The sequence below is a fragment of the Geotrypetes seraphini genome, chromosome 5 (assembly GCF_902459505.1).
Source record: "Geotrypetes seraphini chromosome 5, aGeoSer1.1, whole genome shotgun sequence".
Taxonomy (NCBI): Eukaryota; Metazoa; Chordata; class Amphibia; order Gymnophiona; family Dermophiidae; genus Geotrypetes; species Geotrypetes seraphini.
The window spans coordinates 55,113,755-55,136,055 of NC_047088.1; the positions used below are offsets into that span (position 1 = coordinate 55,113,755).

Sequence of the window (22,301 nt, forward strand, 5' to 3'; positions counted from 1 at the left end):
CTGAGAGTTGCTCATGGGTTTTGTTGGTTTAGCGCATGGTTCAGAGTGATCCTGCTGTGAATTGATGGAGACAAGTCAAGGTTGTTTCTAATCTTTTCACTCTTCTCTTGGAAGAAGGAGGCAAAAGATTCTGCATCCACTCCTAGGGTCAAATTGTGAGTGGGCCCTTGGGCTGTTAAAAAGAAGTTCCTGGTTAGATAGAAGATGCCCCTGGATTGGTTGGGGAATTTCATGATGAGTTGTGAGTAGTATTTCTCCTTGGTACTTGACATGGCTTGTTTGTAGGTGCCAGACTGTATTTTCCAGGCCTCTTTGTCTGAAGGTAGTTGTGTTCTGCACCAGGTTCTTTCTGCTTTCCGTGTGTTTCTCTTTAGAACTCTTAGTTCTTGGTTGAACCAAGGGACAAGACGTTGTTTAGACGTGGTCTGCATCGCTTAGTTGATACTAGGCTTTCATAGAGTCCGCGGGCTCCAGACTGCCAGGTGTCTGTCAGGGTCGATATGGGTTGTTCGGCCTTCTCCAGTTGTACTAAGAGATTAAGTATTTCCTCAATTGGGGGGAGAGGGCGTTTGGGCTTATGTGGAAGGATGCAGGTTGAAGGGTGGTTTTCAAGGGCTTTGTTTAGGGAAGGTCCCTAACCAGCTAGTGGGTTTGCCCATTCTGCAAGGCTGGCTGGATAAGGCTAGTCATGTTGGTGAGGGATGCCGTTTGTACTAGGACAGGTTCTATTTAACTTATTTATAAATGATCTGGAAATTGGAACTATGAGTGAGGTGATTAAATTTACAGATGATACTAAACAGTTCAAAGTTGTTAAAAAGCATGTCGACTGTGAAAAACTGAAGGAAGACCTTAGGAAATTGGAAGACTGGGTGTCCAAATAGCAGATGAAATTTAATGTGGACAAATGCAAAGTGATGCATATTGGGAAGAATAATCCAAATCATAGTTACTGGATGCTAGGATCTACCTTGGAGGTCAGCGCTCGAGATAAAGATCTGTGTGTCATCGTGGACAATACGCCGAAACCTTCCGCCCAATGTGCAGTAGTGGCCAAGAACGCAAACAAGATACTAGAAATTATTAGAAAAGGGATGGTAAACAAGACCAAGAATATTTAATGCCTCTGTATTGCTCAATGGTGCGACCTCACCTTGAGTATTGCATTCAGTTCTGGTTTCCTTATCTCAAAAAAGATATAGCAGCACTAGAAAAGGTTCAAAGAAGAGTGATCAAGATGACAAAGGGGATGGAACTCCTCTAGTATGAGGAAAGATTAAAGAAGTTAGGGCTCTTCAGCTTGGAAAAGAGACAGCAGAGGGGAGATATGACTGAAGTCTACAAAATCCTGAGTGGTGTAGAACGGGTACCTGGATCAATTTATTACTGCATCAAGATTTACAAAAACCAGGGGACACTCAAAGTTACAGAGTAATACTTTTACAACCAATAGAGGGAAATATTTTTTCACTCAGAGAATAGTTAAGATCTGGAATGCGTTGCCAGAGGATGTGGTAAGGGCAGTTAATGTAGCTAGTTTTTAAAAGGTTTGAACAAGTTCCTGGAGGAAAAGTCTATAGTTTATTTATTTATTCAATTTTCTATACCATTTTCTCAGGGGAGCTCAGAATGGTTTACATTAATTTATTCAAGTTCTCAAGCATAGTCTGCTGTTGAAGCAGACATGGGAGAAGCCACTACTTGCCCTGGATCGGTGGCATGGACTGCTGCTACTATTTGGGTTTTTGCCAAATGCTTGTGGCTTGGATTGGCCTCCATGAAGATGGGACACTGGGCTAGATGGACCATTGGTCTGACCCAGTAAGGCTATTCTTATGTTCTTATTACGGTTACTTTATGGTTAGATATGAGAAAGGTGGGATGTGGAAGGGATAAGGATGGGATCTTATATTCTTATCTACCCAAGATGGTGGTATACCCTGGAAGAAGATGACAAAGATTATCTTGGCTAAACAAAGATCTTGCAGGTGGCTAGGATGTATACTTAGGTAGACAGAATAACTGGGCAGATTGGATGGATCTGTTAGGTCGTTTTCAACTATCTTCTGCAATGTTTCTGACTTTAATGGAGAATTTGTTACAGCTCATGTGGCAGATCTATTGATTTTGTACCTAGAGCTGGATAAACCAAATTACATTAAAACAAGGTTGTAAAATTTGAAGGATGAGAATGGATGTGTTCTAGTCTAAAAGTAATACTAAATATAAATTCTATGGAAGTAGATCTAAATACCCAATACTGTTCTAAGAAAGATGATTAGAGATAAGTAACCTGAATTTATCTCTGGTTGTTCTGAAGGGCAAATGATACTGATCTAAATACACTAACACATAAAAAAAAATAATGAAATACAGAATGTTAATATAAGTAGTTATTGATTAAAACATATGATATAAAGGTTATAAATTGATGAAAATACCCAGGCAAATTTATTTTCTGATTTTAGTATAAACAGCTTGAATGAAATAATCTAACTATCATGTTAGTCCATACAAATATGTAGAAATACTTCAGCTCAAAAAACAAGTTCAGGTGATATTTTTCCATCTATTCCATGTAGAATTAATCATGTTGCTGATGAAAGAAGGTTAACTAATCTTTACTTCTATTTCATTCAAAAACACACATTGTAGTTGTAAAGGATTATACAAAGCTGTGGTAGTGATACTCCCATGGCAAATGCACCAAAGCCCATTCATTTCCTTTGGGCTTTGTTGCAGTTGCCACAGAAGAATCGTTATTGCAGCTTTGTAAAAGGAGTCCTTAAAATGGTGCTTGATCTACAGCAGGGATATCCACGTTTTCTTCAAAAGTGGGTCACATGATCAGAGATGCATGTGTGCTGGCCACATTAATATTTTAGCCTGCTGTAGCCTGAATAACACTTAACACAATCTGTGAATCTCTTCTGAAATTATGACTTCGTATCCACCAAAAAGCTCTGCAATGCTTCAAAATCATGTGCAGTAGTGAATTACTATAGATAATATATATTTTTTTCTTTTTGCTAAAAATCTAAAGTAGGTTATATCTGACTTTGGATCACAAGCTGCACATTGGATGCCCCAGATCTATAGTTTGATAAAGATAATCTAAAACTAATTGACCTGGTTCCTGGAGAAATGTAACGAAAGTTTTACAAACAGAGCTTAGACGGAACTTGGACGTTGTGACTTAGAACATTTAAAACATGGTCTAAGTCACAAAAACCCTCCTAAAGTAACCAGATAAGCACTGCAAACACATAAAACAGACCCCCACACACTACCCCAGTGATCATCGACCCCCCCCATACCCTCCAAAAATCATAATCACACCTTTAGAATTCAGCCTCCAGACCATCAACACCTGGCAGCCTGGCATAGGAAAGCCTAGTCGTCCAGCACAGAGGCAGCTTAAGCTGTCTTGGGGGTGGGTTAGGGACTCATGGAGAGGAGGACCCATGCCCATAAGCTCCTGTAATCACTGCATTGATACTTAAACATGTGCACTCCCCTATACACCCCCAAAACCCTTTTTTACTGGCATATAAGTGGCTCCTGCAGCCATAAGGGCTATTAGGGTGGTAGATAAGTGGGTCTAGGGGATTGTGGGGGTGGTTTGGGGGGCTCACCATGACCTATAAGGGAGCTGTAGTGAGAAGACATGGCACCCTTTTTGTGAAGTTCACAGCAGTGCCCTGTAAGGTACCCCACTGTTTAGGTGCCATGTCTGGGTATTCAGTCCATCACTTTGCAGACCCTTCCCACGTCCAACAGGGCTTGTCTAGGCGTTTTTGACTTGGACAAAAAGTTGGACGAAAATGTGATATAAAGATGGATGATTTAGCAACTTGGACGATCAGATCTGTAGGATGTATAGTTAGACAATTTTCAAAATGAAAAAAATTTGGATGTATTTTTCAAAAATGTGTCCTAAGCTATTTTTTACTTTGGACGACTTGCGAGTTAGACGAAAATGGACTTAGACGTTCCTTTCGATTATGCCCCTCCACATGTGTATGTATATATAAGATTTCCAGTCAATTTCTGAAGAATTAAAGGTAAATTCAGATCCCCAAGATTTTTTTCCATATGGGAGCATATATTCGTGAAGGTTTTATAGAATTTATATGAAACCTTCAAGAATATATGCTCCAATAAGGAAAAATCTTGAGGATCAGAATTTTACCTTTAATTCTTCAGAAATCAACTAGAAATATTTTTGGCCTAGCCTAACTCAGCCTCAATCACTCAATTAACTTACTTCATTGTTAACAAAGCATATTGGACCCTGGCAAAACTTGCAAAAACTATGAGTTTCAAAATCCTCCGCTTTTTGCTGGTCCTGCTTAAAAGAAGAAGGGACTCTTTCCCATATGCTATTCTACTATGGAAACATTCAGATCTACTGGTCTTCAATTTGAGATAAAATAACTAAAATACTCTCCTCTATATCTTATAAAATCAACATTCTTTGATCATCCATTCTGATCTACAGCTGTCTGTTTAATAATGATCTCATTAGCTATCCAGTATGGTCATTTGTTGAAAGAACAGAGTAAATAAATAAGTTATCAAAGTAAGTAACAAAAGTATTCATTGCATTTCCCACCCAACAAAAAAAATCCTTCACCCACACAAGGATATGTACATAATCCCTCATGCTTGCATGGTTGCATCTCACTAGGAGACATATTTCTGCAAATTTCCATGTCTCCTTTTCAAGTTCCTTTGTGAAAACATTAATGAATGACAGGTTAGTTGCAGCAAATGTGATCTCTGATTGTTGTAAAAACCTGTTTATTCAGCTGCTTTTTCTGTAAATGATTCCGAGCCATATCTAGCCCAGTTGGGAGATTTCTAATTTAGGTGGAGAAATTCAATGCGGCAGTTTGTGAGTTGTGCATTGAGAGGAATTGCTGCTGTTGCTGCAAGGCAGACCCAACACACAAGACAGTGACAAAGCTGTAGGCCTAGATTTAGGCAGAAGAAGCACCAGCGGCACTCCATTATCTATGAAAAATTGGTACTGGAGACTATGTGGCCTATTCCTAAATCCAGGCATGTTGATTGTATGGATGTTGGCAAATTAAGCTGTGATAGCGTTTTTAGCACACGTTAAACCCGCGCTACGCGGCTAGAACTAACGCCAGCTTAATACTGGCGTTAGCGTCTAGTGCGCACTAAAACCGCTATTGCAGCTTAGTAAAAGGAGCCCTATGTGTGGCATGCTATATCTACAGCTTCTCCTTAACACAGAATCATAAGTGCCTGGGGCCACTATATAGCACCAAACCCTGACGTCCCACTGTGCAGCCCTTGTCTTCCTTTTCCAGGAGCTTAAGCACATTGTCACCATGACGTGAGTGGGCCCTGCAGCAGAATAGAATTTGAAAGCCTCACTATCATAGCAGACCTAAAGAATTTCATGAGGATGAGGACATCTGGAATGCAGAGTATAATTAATAGATACACAGTGGATACCTATGAAAAATTAGGTCAGTATTTCCCAACTTTTTAAAGGCCAAGGCACACATATATTTTCAAATATATTGTGCGGCATACCATCTTCCACATAGCAGTCAGTGTGAACATGGGAATGGACTCAAATGTAAAGTTAGAGAAGCACTGAAAGCCCCACTGGAATGACGTGAAGGAGGAGGCTCAGGACAAGAAAGAGGAATAATAATAATAACTTTATTCTTTTATACCGCCATAACCAAAAGTTCTAGGTGGTTTACACTAAAAAGAGCTGGACAATCAGCAAAATACAATAATACAGTAAAAAATACAAATATTTGTAAAATAGAATTTCAATAATAAAACTCTCATTAAGTAATAAACTTATCAAACAAAGTGGTCTTAATTAATTTCCGAAAACAGCAATAGGATAACATAGCTTGCTGAATACATTTACCTAACCAAGATTGTTGCCTACCAGCTTGAAATGCTAGGGTCCTATCTAAGAAGGTCTTATATCTACACCCATTAATTTCTGGATAAGCAAATAAGTAGAAGTTTCTAGTTGCTCTTGATGGTCTATGCAACACAAAATGAAGAAAAAGGTAAGCTGGAGACAATACCAATATCAGCTTAAAGCAGACACAGGAAAATCTGAATAATACTCTTGCCTCCAAAGGCAGCCAATGAAGTAAATGATAATATGGACTAATATGGTCGCTCTTTTTTAAACCAAAAATCAACTGAACAGCTGTATTCTTAATTATCCTTAATTTCTTTAGAATTTTTTGGGGTGCTCCTAAATAGATGATGTTACAATAGTCTAAAATAGATAAAACTAATGCCTGCACCAATAGTCTGAACGATAAAGGATCAAAATATTTTTTTATGGTTCTTAATTTCCACAATGTAAAAAAGCATTTTTGTACCACTAAATTTGTGTGTTCTGGTAGTGTTAAATGTCGGTCTAGTGTGACTCCCAGAATTTTGATAGATTTAATAATCGGGTAGTCATGACCATTAAGATGAAGCAATGAGTTTCTTATTTTGTCCTTGGGACTAGTCAAGCAAAGTTTGGGCTTTTCCGTATTGAGTTTCAGTTTGAAATTCATTGTCCACTGTTCTATCTGAGTCATAATAGAAGATATTTGGTTTAAAATTTCAGTGGTAAAATTTTTTAAAGGGATTAAAATAAAAATGTCATCTGTGTATATATAAAATTTTACATTTAAACTCTGTAATAAATGTCCTAAATGAGAAATGTAGATGTTGAATAAGGTTATAGAATATTGGGTACTGGGAAGTACACCTGGTTTCAGCACTCAATACTATTCCATAAGCACTGTTCTCTGATTTCCATTTTGGCAAGGATATTATCACCTGCTCTTAGACCTGTGCATGTTTTCTTATTGTGCTAGTATATCCTGGCAGGACAAATATACATGTCACTATAACCTCCTTATATTGTATGATGAGCCCTCCAAAATCCACCCAAAATTTACTGTACCCATTTGTACACCACAACAATAGCCCTTATATCTGCAGGTGTCATCTTTATGTAGGTACAGTAGGTTTTGAAGGGCTCACCATAATGTCCAGATAAGCAAGTTATAGTGACATTTGACCTGGGACTTTTAATGTGACATTCACTGCAGTAACCCTTAGAGTGCACTCTGTTCTGCTGTGGAGATGTATATGAGCAATATGAATCTGTAAGACCAACCTGAAAGTACTGTTTTTCCACATATTTGGGTGGTGGGAGGGGGGTCGGTGACCACTGGGGGGGGGAGTAAGGGGGGTCATGCTTTAATCCCTTCAGTGGTCATCTGGTCAGTTTGAACACTTTTTTGATCCTTATTCTTTTAAAAAAATAGATACATCTAAATGGTGCCCCAGACATTTTATTAAAAGTTTGATTATCCCTGCAGAACGTCCAAGTACTAAGCCCACCAAAACATGCCTCTAACACCTCCCCCCCCCCCCTTAAGATTTAGATGCACTAGAGAGAAAGTGACCAGAAAGAATTCTATAAAGTCTATTTTGAAAATGCCCACTTGGGACATTTCGACTAGGAAGACATCCAAATGCTGATTTATGCTGTGTTTTGGACGTCTATCTTTTTTTGAAAATGAGCCTCATAGCTTTCTAATACAACTAAAATCATACTGGTGGTTTAAGTCACACCTAATTTTTGTGACTATGTCTGTAGCTTTCTTGTTTTTTTTCATAGGAAAGGTGCAATGCATGAGCTAGGTTATTGCTCATTTATTCCATGTTTTCTAAAGGCTCCTTTTACCAAGGCGCATTAGCGGTTTAATGTGCATAATAGCGCACGCTAAACTGCTGGACACGCTAGCCGCTACCACCTCCTCTTGAGCAGGCGGTAGTTTTTCAGCTAGCGCAGGGGTAGCGCATGATTAAAAGTCACGTGCGCTAAAGCCGCTAACATGGCTTCGTAAAAGGAGCCCTAAGTGTTTTGACTTTTTTTTGGCATTTCCGTTGTTAGGAAATGACTGTACAACACTAGGGTTATCATATGGCTCCAGAAAAAGGAGGATGGATTGAGACATCCAGGTTTTACTTCCATTGAAAGCAACAGAAGTAAGGAGGACAGATTGAGATATCTGGGTTTTATTTGCATTGAAAGTAATAGAAGTAAAACCCAGATGTCTCAATCTGTCCTCCTTTTTTTGGTGCCATATGGTAGCCCTAGTCTGTACTTTTCTCTCTCTGATGGTACTTAGGGTTAGATGCAGTAAACAGGATCGGTAAGACCACGTGTGCCTGCTCCAATCTGATTTTTGGTTGATTCTAAAAGAGCTATTGATGAACTAAAACTTTTGCAAGCAAATGATTTGCGCAGAGATTCGTTGTAATCCCTGGCTCTCTCATCCGATTAATCGTTGTCAGAGTTTACAACTCTGTGCCTGATAGATAATGTACAGATTCTGATGCTGCCTTAATCCTGTCCAAACTGTGTTCCCTTGACATATACACATAGGGGAAGTTCTATTTATGTAGCCTAAAAAATACATGCATAGTACTATTCTACAAAACACATCTGGATTTAGGTGTCATTTATATGTGTAGCGTCCATCTCTTCTTGAACTGGAAATGGTGTTCAAGGGTAATGTGGCGGAGGAACTGAGAGGCTCCTGAGAAAATGAAAGAGTCATGGGATAGGTGGCAAAGTTCAGTTAAGAATTGGTTAGCAGCTAGAAATCAGAGGGTAGGGTTAAATGGCCATTTTTCTCAATGGAGGAGAGTAAACAGTGGAGTGCTGCAGGGATCTGTACTGGAACCGGTGCTAATTAGCTTATTTATAAATGATCTGGAAATTGGAACGAGTGAGGTGATTAAATTTACAGATGAAACTAAACTGTTCAGAGTTGTTTAGATTCATGCGGATTGCGAAAAATTGCAGGCAGACCTTAGGAAATTGGAAGACCGGGCGTCCGAGTGGCAGATGAAATTAGTGCTAATTAGTTAATATTGAATGCTATAGGATATGTACTAGAAATTTTGTTCTTTTATATTTTATTTTCTTTCTTTTCTATCTCAAATGGAGTTCTTTTCATTTGATTAAGTTTTATTGTAAATCTCTCTGATCCTTTTTTGGCTATATGGGCAGTGTAGCAAAATTTTAATAAACTTAAACATAGTGGCGGATGAAATTAGTGCTAATTAGTGCTGTTGCTAATGTGGACAAATGCAAAGTGATGCACATTGGGAAGAATAACCCAAATCATAGTTACCAGATGCTAGCGTCCACCTTGGGGGTTAGCGCCCAAGAAAAGGATCTGGGAGTCATCATAGACAATACGATGAAACCTTCTACCCAATGTGTGGTAGCAGCCAAAAAAGCAAACAGGATGCTAGGAATTATTAAAACAGGGATGATTAACAAGACTAAGAATGTTATCATGCCCCTCTATCACTCTACCTCATCTGGAGTATTGCGTTCAATTCTGGTCTCCTTATCTCAAGAAAGATATAGAAGCACTAGAAAAGGTTCAAAGAAGAGCGACCAAGATGATCAAGGGGATGGAACTCCTCTTGTATGAGGAAAGACTAAAAAGGTTAGGGCTCTTCAGCTAGGAAAAAAGACGGCTGAGGGAAGATATGATTGAAATCTACAAAATCCTGAGTGGAGTAGAACGGATACAAGTGGATCGATTTTTCACTCTGTCAAAAATTACAAAGACTAGGAAGTCTCCCTCAGAAGTGGGCAGTGCAAGCAGCATTTGAATACAGACCTGAGAGAGTACAGAAGGTTTGATACCAGTGGTGAGGGCTTTCAGGGGATTCAAGCCCTGCTTTTTAAATTTTTTTGTTTACCTTTTGATTAATTTAGTTTGATTTGTTGAGTAGGCAGCCTGCTCAACCAGTCAAACTGCATCAAACAAAAAAATAACCCCCCCCCCCTTAAAAAAAAGCAAGGCTCTTGGGCTGGGAATTCTCCAAACCTCGTGAAGGCCCTGCCAGTATTGATATGAATTTGATTGGTTGAGCAGCATCTGCCTTTAGGAGGTGGGGCAAATCTCCTGAAAGCACTGACTATATGACACTGTTTGCTACATAGACTATGAGTTGCTTATTTGCTGGGTTTTGTGTTACTTCACAATGTATCCAGCAGTGAGGAGATTTTGTGCTGCTGTAAGAGGTGATATCAGAATTTGATTTTTTCTTGTATGGCAAGTTACGAGTACTGTATAAGGCAGGGGGTCTCAAAGTCCCTCCTTGAGGGCCGCAATCCAGTAGGGTTTTCATGATTTCCCCAATGAATATGCGTGAGATCTATGTGCACGCATTGCTTTCATAAGAACATAAGAAGTTGCCTCCGCTGGGTCAGACCAGAGGTCCATTGCGCCCAGCAGTCCGCTCCCGCGGCGGCCCATCAGGTCCATGACCTGTAAGGTGATCCTTGTCTAAACCCTTTAGTCCCCCTTGTCCTTCTATCTATACCCTTTCATAACCTATCTCTACCTCTATCTATATCCCTCAATCCCTGTATCCTTCAGGAATTTATCCAATCCTTCTTTGAAACCCGGTAGTGTACTCTGTCCTATCACAACCTCTGGAAGCATTGGTTCTAAACCTGTCCCCTTTCAATTTCTCTGAGTGCCCCCTTGTTCTAGTGGTTCCCAGTAGGCTAAAGAATCTGTCCCTTTCTACCTTCTCTATGCCCTTCATGATCTTGAAGGTCTCTATCATGTCTCCTCTGAGTCTCTGCTTTTCCAGGAAGAAGAGACCCAGCCTTTCTAATCTGTCTGCGTATGAAAGGTTTTCCATACCTTTTATCATTTTCGTCGCTCTTCTCTGAACCCTCTCAAGTATCGCCATGTCTTTCTTGAGGTACGGTGACCAATATTGGACACAGTACTCCAGATGCGGGCGCACCATCGCGTGATACAACGGCATCATGACTTCCTTCGTCCTTGTTGTAATTCCCTTCTTAATAATACCCAACATCCGGTTTGCTTTCTTTGAGGCTGCTGCACATTGTGCCGTTGATTTCATTGTTGTATCCACCAGCACACCCAAGTCTTTTTCAAGGTTACTTTCCCCTAGCACTGATCCCCCCATTTGGTAGCTGACCATTGGGTTCTTTTTCCCTATATGCATGACCTTGCATTTCTCTATATTAAAGTTCATTTGCCATTTATTTGCCCACTCTACCAGTTTGTTTAGATCCCTTTGTAGTCTTCACATTCTTCCGCGGTTCTAACCCTGTTACAGAGTTTGGTGTCATCCGCAAATTTTATAACTACACACTTCGTCCCCGTTTCCAGGTCATTTATAAATACATTGAACAGCAGCGGTCCGAGCACCGACCCCTGCGGAACACCACTAGTGACCCTCCTCCAGTCCGAGTAGTGGCCCTTCACTCCAACCCTTTGCTTTCTGCCTGCCAACCAGTGTTTAATACATCTGTATACGTCCCCTTCCACCCCGTGGTTCCACAGCTTCCTAAGTAGCCGCTCATGAGGTACCTTGTCAAAGGCTTTTTGGAAGTCGAGATAAATCCTGGGGAAATCCTGAAAACCCGACTGGATTGCGGTCCTCAAGGAGGGACTTTGAGATCCCTGGTATAAGGGGATATATCCTGGCTGGGCTCTGTGTAATCTCCATAATAGCTAAAAAAAATTGATATTGACAGTAAGATTACTGTGGATTTGTCTTGTATTGAACTACATACTGAGCAACATCAGATCCATATTTCTCAACAATGAAAAAAGTGACGATTAAAATGTTTGGAAAAAATACAATAACTCTGATTTACATAACAGTTTATAAAAAGTAAATTCTGCTAAGAATAGTTCACATTTCTCTTGAATCATGTTTTGGCTCTTTTTTGGTTCAGCCACATGTTCAGTGTGTCATATATGTTAACACAGTCTGTCAGGTATGTCGGAATAGAAGAAAAGTTGAGAATCATTGGGTTAAAATGAGCTAAGTCTTTCAATTGATACAATGAGATCAGGGACTGCAGTTACAGATAAAGCTCACCCTCACCCCCAGTGGTGGAGTAATAATAGGTTGAGTCCCAGTGCTGACCCTCCTTTAATAATGATTCAAGGGAGCCAGTCAAGAAGCCGTTCAGCGCCATGCAGGAGTGCCAAAGCGTGCTCCTGCTCTGTGCTGCTCAGTGGCTGAAGAAACCTGATCTCACGGCAGCCACCACCGACCACCGGGTTAGCAGCGGGCAGGAGACTGCAAAGCTCTGGACCACCAGGGATCAGCAGAGGAGGTATGAGGACAGGGTAGGGAGGGGGGACAGGATGCAGAACTTGGGAGGGAGGGCGGCTGGGTGCAGAGCCTGACAGGGGAAGGAGAGAAGGAAGGAAGGGGCTGGGTGCAGAGCCTGACGGGTTGGGAGGAAAGGGGGCTGGGTGCATAGCCTGACAGGGAGGAAGGGAAGAGGGCTGGATGCTGTGTCTGGCAGGAAGAGGGCTCTATGCATTGCATGATAGGGGAGAGAGGGAAGGGGGCTGGGTGCAGTGCCTGGCAGGGAGGGGACTGGGTGCAGAGCCTGACAGGGCAGGGCACTTGAATATTAAGCCATCCAACTTATATTTGAGTCAACCATTTTTCCTCCGTTTTGGGGGGAAAATGGGGGACTTGACATATTCGGATTGACTTATATTTGAGTATATACGGTATGTCTATCTTTTATGAAGCTGCATTAGGCTTTTTTTTATTAAAATTCCTATGAGCATCAGAGCTAATACAGCGATAAAAAAGCCTAACACTGCTTTGTAAAAGGAGCCCTATAAGCAGACAAATCCTGGTATTCTACAGCCCAAGCACCTAACTGCCTGACATGCCTTAACCTACCCATGCCCTTCCCTGATTCACATCCCTATTGGAGTTGTGTGATCTGGAATTTGACTGACTACAAATGTAACTGTCAATTATTGCCAATCAGCATCAATTATAGCCAATAATTGGTTATTCAAGCCAATTAGCATCTAATTAATCTGTTACATTACGAGTGCAACTGAGCTTGTTCTATAAGTTGTGCGTACAAATAATGTATACACTCGATTGAAATTTGGGCGTGTGACTTTCTAGAAATGGTGACAGGAAATGGAACCAGTGTATGACGTGTCCATAGATCTGTCACTAACACAATGATGAAGAAACTCCATATAGCTTCATATAAAACGGGTCAAGTCAATAGCTCTGTTGTATCTCCATCCCCCCTCCCCTTCCCCAACCTTATTGCATGCAGGGAGATACAGTCATGTCCTCAGGTGAATCTGTAATACATCATTGCATGGAATGGGATAAAGATCAGGGCAGGCAAGGTCTATCTCCACATGTACTGTGAAAACCATGCTGTTTCAATCACTGCTATTGTTTTTTTTTCAAATATGACACCATTTCTGAGGGAAAAATGTCTAAATTCATCAGCAACAAACAAAAAAGAGGTTTTATTGAGTTCTGTTAGACTTCAAGCAGGGATCTCAAAGTCCCTCCTTGAGGGCCGCAATCCAGTCGGGTTTTCAGGATTTCCCCAATGAATATGCATGAGATCTATGTGCATGCACTGCTTTCAATGCATATTCATTGGGGAAATCCTGAAAACCTGACTGGATTGTGGCCCTCAAGGAGGGACTTTGAGATCCCTGTCAGAGCAAACGCTTTGTAATACATCAGGCCAAACTCCATCCTTATATGTATTTAATTTAAAAATGTATGAACCGTTTTAAATCGAAGCAGTGTACAAAATTAACATACATAATATGGCAACAAACTACATATACGTCAAGTAAAAATACAGAAACTCTGTACATGTAACTGTTTCACACTTCTTATGTGACTCATGACATGAAAAATCTGCCTTTCTCAACATCAGTCACCGTTTCTTCCTCTACGTCAGTCACCGTTTCTTAAAGATGGGCACACTTGTTAGGTGACACCTTCAACTGAGTATTTCAGTTTCAAATTATTTGCCTACATACAAGGGGATGCTGCAAAGTTCTCAGCCCAACCAACCAACTTCCTAATCTGAGTGTTTATTTTGCCACTGAGAGCCGGGAACCCGAAGGAGAAGGCTTCTGCTGCTCCCGGCGCTCGGTATTTGAATCCCCCGCCGGGGGAGAAGCTCTGCCCCCTTTTCCCGACTTACCCAATGAGAGCCCGGCCCTCGCCTCTGATGTCAGGGGTGACGTCCAAGGGACCCGCAGGAAGTCGGGAAATGGGGCAGTGTGAAGGGCCGAGCTCCCTCCGGGCAGCCGCCATGTTATCAGCGGCATGCTTGGAGGGCCGTCGCTGCCGGAATTTATTTTGCCACTGTAGCTGAAAAGAGTGTTATCTTATTTCCTTAAGTGCCAATTTGCAAGAAATGAAATGCTATGGGTTTTGGTTTTTTTTTTACATTGTTTCAGATTATTTTTTTTAATTCTTAATTTTTAATTCTCTACTATTTACTAATTGTTCTTCTCAGGTACTTTAGTTAGCCTTTGGGACAGTAAGGGAATTTCTAAGTACCTATCTTACTTATTTTATTTTATTATATTAAGAACATAAGAACATAAGCAGTGCCTCCGCCGGGTCAGACCATAGGTCCATCCTGCCCAGCAGTCCGCTCCCGCGGCGGCCCAAACAGTTCACGACCTGTCTAAATCACCAGAAGGGGCCCCCATGCCTCCTTGGTTTCCTAATTGAGTCCTATCTTCCTATCAAAGTCCTAGCCCTCCGGTCTTGCACCTGCACGACCTGGTTGGGTTTCTACATTTATTTTCTGGTTAGCTTTCTCAGTATCCCACGATCCCTTTATCCCTCAGGAATCCATCCAGTCTGTTTGAATCCCTGCACCGTACTCTGCCTGATCACTTCCTCCGGTAGCGCATTCCAAGTGTCCACGACCCTCTGGGTGAAAAAAAACTTCCTTGCATTCGTTTTGAACCTATCTCCCTTCAGTTTCTCCGAATGCCCCCTCGTACCTGTTGTCCCCTTCAGCCTGAAGAATCTGTCCCTATCCACCCTCTCTATGCCCCTCATGATTTTGAAGGTCTCTATCATATCACCCCTGAGCCTCCTTTTTTCCAGAGAGAAGAGCCCCAGCCTATCCAACCTCTCAGCATATGGGTAGTGTTCCAGCCCTCTTACCAGTTTCGTTGCTCTCCTTTGGATATTCCTTAATGTATATTTTCTGTAAACCGCTTCAAAACCTCACGGTTATTAGCGGTATATAAGAATTAAATTAAATTATTTATTGAACCATCCACGTCATTCTCTTCTTGGTTGGGCTGAGAACTTTTCAGCACCCCTTCATATTATGAGCAAGGTGTTTTTGTGTGCTACATCCAGTTACTGGTGTATTAATAGGTTTTTTCTTTTGTATGTTATATCGATGCAAAAAAAAAAACACAAAAACTCCAAATGCTTAGCAGAGTGAATCAGCACAGGTCTGTGAGCAATAACACCCTAGTCACATCTGGGGCCCTTGTTTAAGATCCTTGATCTAGTTACACGTTTATAGTAGATCAGGCTAAGTAGAAGCTTGGATTGCTCCGAGTCCCTCTCGTCCTCAGCTGGTGAACAGTAATTCCAAAGACTGAATATATTATACATTCCCACTGTCGTCAGAGCACATGCAGGGCGATCCGTTTATTTCCCCTGTAGTTCCATTAAACGTAAAGCGGAAGCTATAGAACTTTGAGCTGCAGATAGCGAAATTTAGGGCCCTCCAGACCAGCCAGCGAAAAATCTTTGTCTGCGCCCGAGACCGAACGCAGAACGTGAAATACCTTCTAACCCCACTAGATGGCAGTGCCTCCAGGTCAGGGCTGAAAGACAGAGCTGAACAGAGCCAGAGAACTGCAAAGTTTTGTTTCATTTGGATGTCTTGCAAAGAAAGTCAATGGATTTAACGTCACTACACTTTCCCATTCATACATATAGCTGCGCATCTCCTTTTAAGACCCTACAGCAAATCTGAGGTACGGATCTCCTTACAGGACGGGACTTCTCTTCGCTTGGACATCGGCGAATGTGTCTGTACGTGAGCAATAGTGTTAATCCATGTCTGCCAATGTCTAAGTTAAAAGGTGATGAACCCTTCACAGATAACAGCCATGCATTAAGGGAATAATAGCGGCTGTTAGTGAAAGCTCGAGGCATATTTCCAGTCTGTAAGGGTTCAGGTAAATACAGTAAATATCTTCCAAGCTCATGTAAACATTTTTTTTTTTTTTATTGTGGAACATTCTTGGAGCTCATTACTAAGACGGTTCTACTACCACCCAGAAGTGCTCACTGACATTGGCCCCCAAGATAACTTAAAAAAGTATTATTACTAAGCACAGAAAAAGCAGATTTTTTAAATTATTATTTTTACGAGGAAACTGGGATCATTTGTAATCTTTAAATAGATCTGAAAATATATGAGAAGATTTCCTTGGTGAAAGTAGAGGGAATGTGGGGATTTCTGGGGCGTTTTTTGTCCTCAACCTGAGGCCACATTCTTTGCTAATTACTGCAAGGACGGAACCGCCAGGCTCTAATTCAACCATGCCCCTCCTGGATCCAATACGGGACACCAACACTGAACTCGCTGATCACCGGTTACATCTCTTAATAGCTTTCTTTTGCTTAATAACACATACCGCATCTTTAAAACATTAGGAACAGATGTCACTGCATTACTTCACTGCTGATGTATGTAATATAAATGACACACTAATTAATTTAATGCAGTATAAATGTACTGATTATTTATCATGGCTGACAATAAAATTATGAAAACATTCAATTACGATCAGGAGTAATTCATTATTTATTGATTCTGCATTATGCACACATTAATACAATGCACTTAATTACACAGGAGAAGGGAACCATTTTTAAAAATTGTGCTTAGTTGTTTGAAGTCATCAGTTTTATTAAAATTTTAAAAGGAAACTGACGGACTGGAGATTGGAATTCCCTACTTTCGGTGTAAAATAATGTATTAAAAAAAAACTACAACAGCAGGCTAAATAAGACTCTGTTACCAGTGCCCAAAGGTGACCTGCTTCCACAAGTAAACAGCATAATGCAAACCAGTTTTTATTTTCTGCATTCATAGCTAATTTTTTTCTTCAGATTTTTATTCTAAAATTGATCGGGAGGCCAGCCCTCACTCTATTCTGTTTCAGTAGTGGGGGAGACTGTCTTTGAGTTCAAATCCGTACATCAAACTGGGTTTATGGACAATTAACGACCCAACATATGCCACTGCTGAACTTTCAGGTCAACTGGAAATAAAGCCTTCTTTATTTATAAAACTCCCCCTATTGCTCACCCATTGTTTTCTAACGAAGACTGGTAAATCCCCCTTTTTTCTGGGGTTTTTTCCCCTTGGTCTCTTCCATCATTGATTTCCCTAATATCCTCACAGGCTACAGCGACCTCTGCCGCTAGCAAAAGATCATTGTAGCGGCGAATTTCCTCTCACTAGGGACCAAGGTAGGCCAAGAGACTCCCTCTCCCCTTTTTCTGACTTGGGGGATATTCTTCACTGAGAACTACTATCAGAAAATCACATTATTTTCTTAGGGTTTTCCCCCCCCCCCCCCCAATCTACTGGTAATTTAAATACAATTACATCAATAATTTACCTATATGAAATAATATATCAACGAATGAACTGGATACAGCCTGGATGAAAATGGGAAAACTTATCAAAGCATGCAAACATTTTCATATTTATACTAATTTTTAGTACTGAATATTTGCATGCTCAAACTTTTCTTTAGTTTTTAATGGAAATGCAGCAGCTATTAAGTGTAAACAGACTTTACTAGTATGCTAAAAGAAGAAGGTCTTACACTTACTGAACTAAAATTATAATTACATTCTCATCCGGAGGATGTGCGAATACATGGGTGGTACTAGAAGAAGTAAATGATGCCTTTAAAAAAAAAAAAAAAAAAAGGGAATATAATCTGGACAGCCCAAACTTAATTCAATAAACTGAATTTTCCTATGGAAGAGCAGATTATTTTCGTAATGCATAGTCACCTCTCAAGGGTGCTCTCTTTCACTACTACTTTTAGGATTTTATATTGCATCATGCCACTGCAGCTTATGAAATGACAGGCTTCAGCTGTTCTTGCACAGAGCAGACTGTAAGACCTATCAGAAAATGTGGTTTAATTCCTTTTAGATTTCGTTTAAAACGTGCCACACAAAAATACTCCATTTGATGACCTTTTAAGAGATCTTTCAAACCCTTGCCTCCTAATTTGCAACCAGAAAGACCTGCATGTTCACTGCCGCTGCCCAAAATGGGTTTTTGTTTCTTATGCGCACGTTTTATTACGCGGATATTAATTACTGTCCCGCAAGAGACTTAACTATATCCACAATCATGTTTATTGTTTTCAGTGGCAAAATTGAATTATCCCCCCCTTGACAATTTCATCTCTTCTTTTTGCTGCTCATAATAAGGAAATTCTCAGATTACCTCAACTGTAGTAACCATCTGGTTAAAGGGGAAAGAAGATGCTGTTACAGTATTATTAAAATAGGTCTGCCCGTGCCTGAGGCTTTTTTTTTTTTTTTTTTCTGAGTTTGCACCTGTCGTGTGGATTCATTCTCCATTCTGTTGCTTTTGTTCCACTGCAGTTGTGTATAGTCTTTATTATTGTGACAGTTTACTTCCTACAGTGCTTGAAACATCTTACGAATCAATCGATGCTGAAAAGTGCATTAATTTATATAGCCCATGCGAGCATCAGCTCTTTTTTTTTCTCTTTGAAACTTGAGAGCACGCTTTTGGTCCATAGTCTCCAAAACCCCTATTGATCTGACGATTAGTAAAGAAAAGAGCGCGCGAGGGAAGGGGTGGGGGGCCATAAGGAACGATTGCTGCAGATTCTTTGAGGAAGTTTAAGATTCTTTTTGTTCGCCCCCCCCCCCCCCCTTTCGCCGGCTCTCGCATCGGAGGTGGCAAACGCATGTGCGCGCGGCGAGCTTCGTATTCCTGTAAACTCCAGGTCCTCTCCGCCGCGGGAACCCCGCCTCCTCGGGGGGAGGGGGGGGAAGCAGAGCGAATGGGTTGAGCGCTGTGGGTAGCGGGGAAGGCGGATTGGTCGGAGGGGCTGTCCGTTTGGGCCGCCGGAGGCGGGGCCGAGGGAGCTGGGAGTTGCTGCTTTCGGCTTCGCTCTTCGCGAGCAACAGCGGCTCTGCCAACTGGTTCCGAGAGCGAGAGACCCCCACGGAGCCCGAACGCCAGGCGCGGAGCGTGTGTCGGCATGGCTGTGTCCGCACCCCCGGCCATCTCCGTAACTTCCAACCCGGGGTCCGGCGGCTTGTTCCGGCCCGATCCCATTTACACCAGCCCCGCCGAGTCTCCCAGGCTGACCAACAGCATGATCAACAGTTTCATCTCCGGCAACAGCGGCGGCGGGGGCGGCTGCGGCGGCAGCAACGAGTGCAAGATGGTCGATCTGCACGGGGTGAAAGTGGCTTCGTTCCTGGTGGACGGGCAGGAGCTCATCTGCCTGCCTCAAGTTTTTGATCTGTTCCTCAAGCACCTGGTGGGAGGGCTGCACACGGTCTACACGAAACTGAAGAGACTGGATATATCGCCCGTGGTGTGTACGGTGGAGCAGGTCCGGATCCTCAGGGGGCTGGGGGCCATCCAGCCGGGGGTGAACCGCTGCAAACTCATCACCAGGAAAGACTTCGAAACTTTGTACAACGACTGCACCAACGCAAGGTTAGACCAACTTTTTTTTTTTTTCTTCTTCTTCTTCTTTTCTCCCCTACCAACCTCCCCGCCTTCTGTTTATCCGCTCAGGGCGAACTGTTATTATTCATCAACGTGTAGAACAATAGGATCAGATTGTTACAGTCTGCGCAACGCACAACATTCTCATGCAGAACACTTGTCCATAAAAGTGCAACATGTCAGTTGCATTAAACTTTGGTGCCTAGAGATTTGTCAACTATTATAGTTCCTTCTGTTAAGTTTAAATTCCTTTCCTATGTTGTAAGCTCATTAAGATGCACTGAATGTCCTCTCCCCCCCTCCCCCCCATATATAAAAAAAAAAAATTCTATGGGGAAAAAATTGCTTTATTCATCTGGCCCACTTTAGTAGAAAACAGCGTTGCATTTTAGTCTATCCAGGACGGCCATGCCAGAGCTGTTTTTTTAACACGGGCACCATGCAAAAGTTCCTCATAACAGTTTTCACAACAGTGCCTTTTGAACTTTAAAGCTATTATAAGCCACTAGGCTTTTGCATGGAACTAGATGTAGGGATGAAGCAGGTGATTTAAAGGAACGCCTAGTTTGCGTGAAGTGAGGAATATCCCCTCTTGGAAAGGGGGCTTCTAGTGCTAATAAGTTCACTTGAGCAAATTGTTCGCATTGTTCCCTAAGAGCAAGTTTGGTAGGGGAAAAAAAAGGTCTGTTGAATACCTTATAATGTTTGGAACCTTCTCTAATAATATAGTATCAAAAGCGACAAAGTACACGAGCTCATACACTGTTATTCACGGCCCTGTAAATGATCATATGTATATTTTATCATGAATACGGATAACCTTGCAGTATTAATAGGAAAATGCTTGGACCACAAAAAAAAATCCTTTAGGCACTGATGTCCTCATTAGAAGGCATTTTAGGGGTAGGGAATTATGTGACATGGTTGAATCTGAAAGAAACAAAAAGAACTCAGGCTGAATAGCTTGTAAACCAAAACAAAACTGTGTCAAGTTTGAGAGAAGATCAGGCAATAAGTGACACACCCATTTCTGCAAAATACAACGGAACGAACTTTTGATATTTAAAGTATGCTAAATAGGAATTAGTCTAGTGTTTGTCTAGCCATAACATGAGCAACTGGTGGAAATGATAATGGGCCACAAGGCCTTTCTGAACATAAGCTACTTGGTGTAGATTTGCATCCTGTGTTAATGGAGAGAGGAATATTTTTCGAAGGTACATTTTAAATATGGAATCTGCTACAACACTTAGGGCTCCTTTTACAAAGGTGCGTTAGGGCCTAATGCCCCGCGCGCTACCCGCTACCGCCTCCTCTTGGGCAGGCAGTAGTTTTTCGGGTAGCGCGCACTATAGCGTGCGCTAAAAACGCTAGCGCGCTTTTGTAAAAGGAGCCCTCGGCATCCAGTCACAAGTAGAATGGTGTGGTAGTCGGAATGGTTAAACCGTTGAGCACCTTTTAAGAAAGTTAGAAATTGTGCTGCACTTTTGTTGTTTGCTATAGCTTGCTGACACAATAGATCTTAATAATTAGTAGCGATTCTGTTATCATCAAACGTTGCTTCTGCCATCCTCTCTCTTTCGGCCTGATGTTATCGTGTCATTAACCCCACAAAAGGGAGGGATGGGGGGGCGAAAGGAAAGAAAATTCCCGTTTTAAACTTTTCATATTAATAATTAAACCACCCTTTTCAGGAAGCTGTCATGGGAACAGCAATTAGGAAAATGTTGCCTAAATAAAAGGAAGCCTGTAATAACTGCCGCTTTTTAATTTTGTGAGGGAGTGTGTCTTTCATCTCTTGGGCTTTGATATTTTCAGGATGAGCACAATGACTCACTGTGGGTGAGTGATTGATCACCTCCTGGCGATGCCAGAAGACAGGTGTGTCTGTTGGTCATTTGGGTGAACTCTAGTGAAATAGTATAGGGAAAGGTGCTTTGCCCTGCACCATCCTACGTGTCTTATTCCCTTAATTGTTTCCAATAGTAGAAGAATAGTTCATGTTTTGAATTACAGTTAAAATGATAAGGGAAGTGTGAAGTGGGGCATCAGCTGAGGTCTTGCTTTCCTCTCCATGCCCATGAACTCGGACACCGTCATCGGCATATAAAATCGAATTACAGTATCTTTCATAAGCATAGTTCCCCAGCGTACTTTCGGGGGGGGGGGGGGCTTGCGAGGTAAGGAAGTCATATTGGCTGTAGGGGGAAAGAAGATCTGTTCCTTCCCCACAATATTTAGGTCCTCTTGTACTAAGGTGTGCTAAGCGTTTTAGCGCGCATTTAGCGTGCGCTAAATCAACGCGTGCGCTAACTGCTAATGCGTCCATAGGATAACATGCACACATTAGCGTTTAGCGCAGGGGTGTCCAACTGCGGCCCCCGTGAAGTATTTGTGCCGCCGCGGTCAAGGGCGATGCAGTGTTTTCCTCTGCTGCCCCCGGGTGTTTACGACTCCCTCCTCTGTCTTGCTGCAGCGTTTGCGCGGCCCCAGAAAATTTTTTTTCAGACAATGCGGCCCAGGGAAGCCAAAAGGTTGGACACCCCTGGTTTAGCGCGTGCTAATATTTATCGCGTGCTAAAAAGCACAGCGCACCTTAATAAAAGAAGGG

The 22,301-nt window shown here is 41.7% G+C and overlaps 1 protein-coding gene across 7 annotated transcripts in view; it reads left to right on the forward strand.

Moving 5' to 3' along the window:
• The first annotated feature begins 15,949 nt into the window (after positions 1-15,949).
• The window catches only part of DACH2 (dachshund family transcription factor 2), an 845,689-nt gene continuing 839,337 nt past the window's right edge, over positions 15,950-22,301 (forward strand). For 2 of the 7 annotated variants that reach the window (XM_033945572.1, XM_033945575.1), the window contains exon 1: positions 19,092-19,678. In XM_033945572.1, the coding sequence (XP_033801463.1) occupies positions 19,212-19,678 (467 nt within the window). In that variant the 5' untranslated portion in view covers positions 19,092-19,211. Of the gene's footprint in view, positions 15,973-19,091; positions 19,679-22,301 lie in introns of those variants that run through there. The other 5 variants (XM_033945571.1, XM_033945573.1, XM_033945577.1 and 2 more) reach the window with 4 other exon arrangements.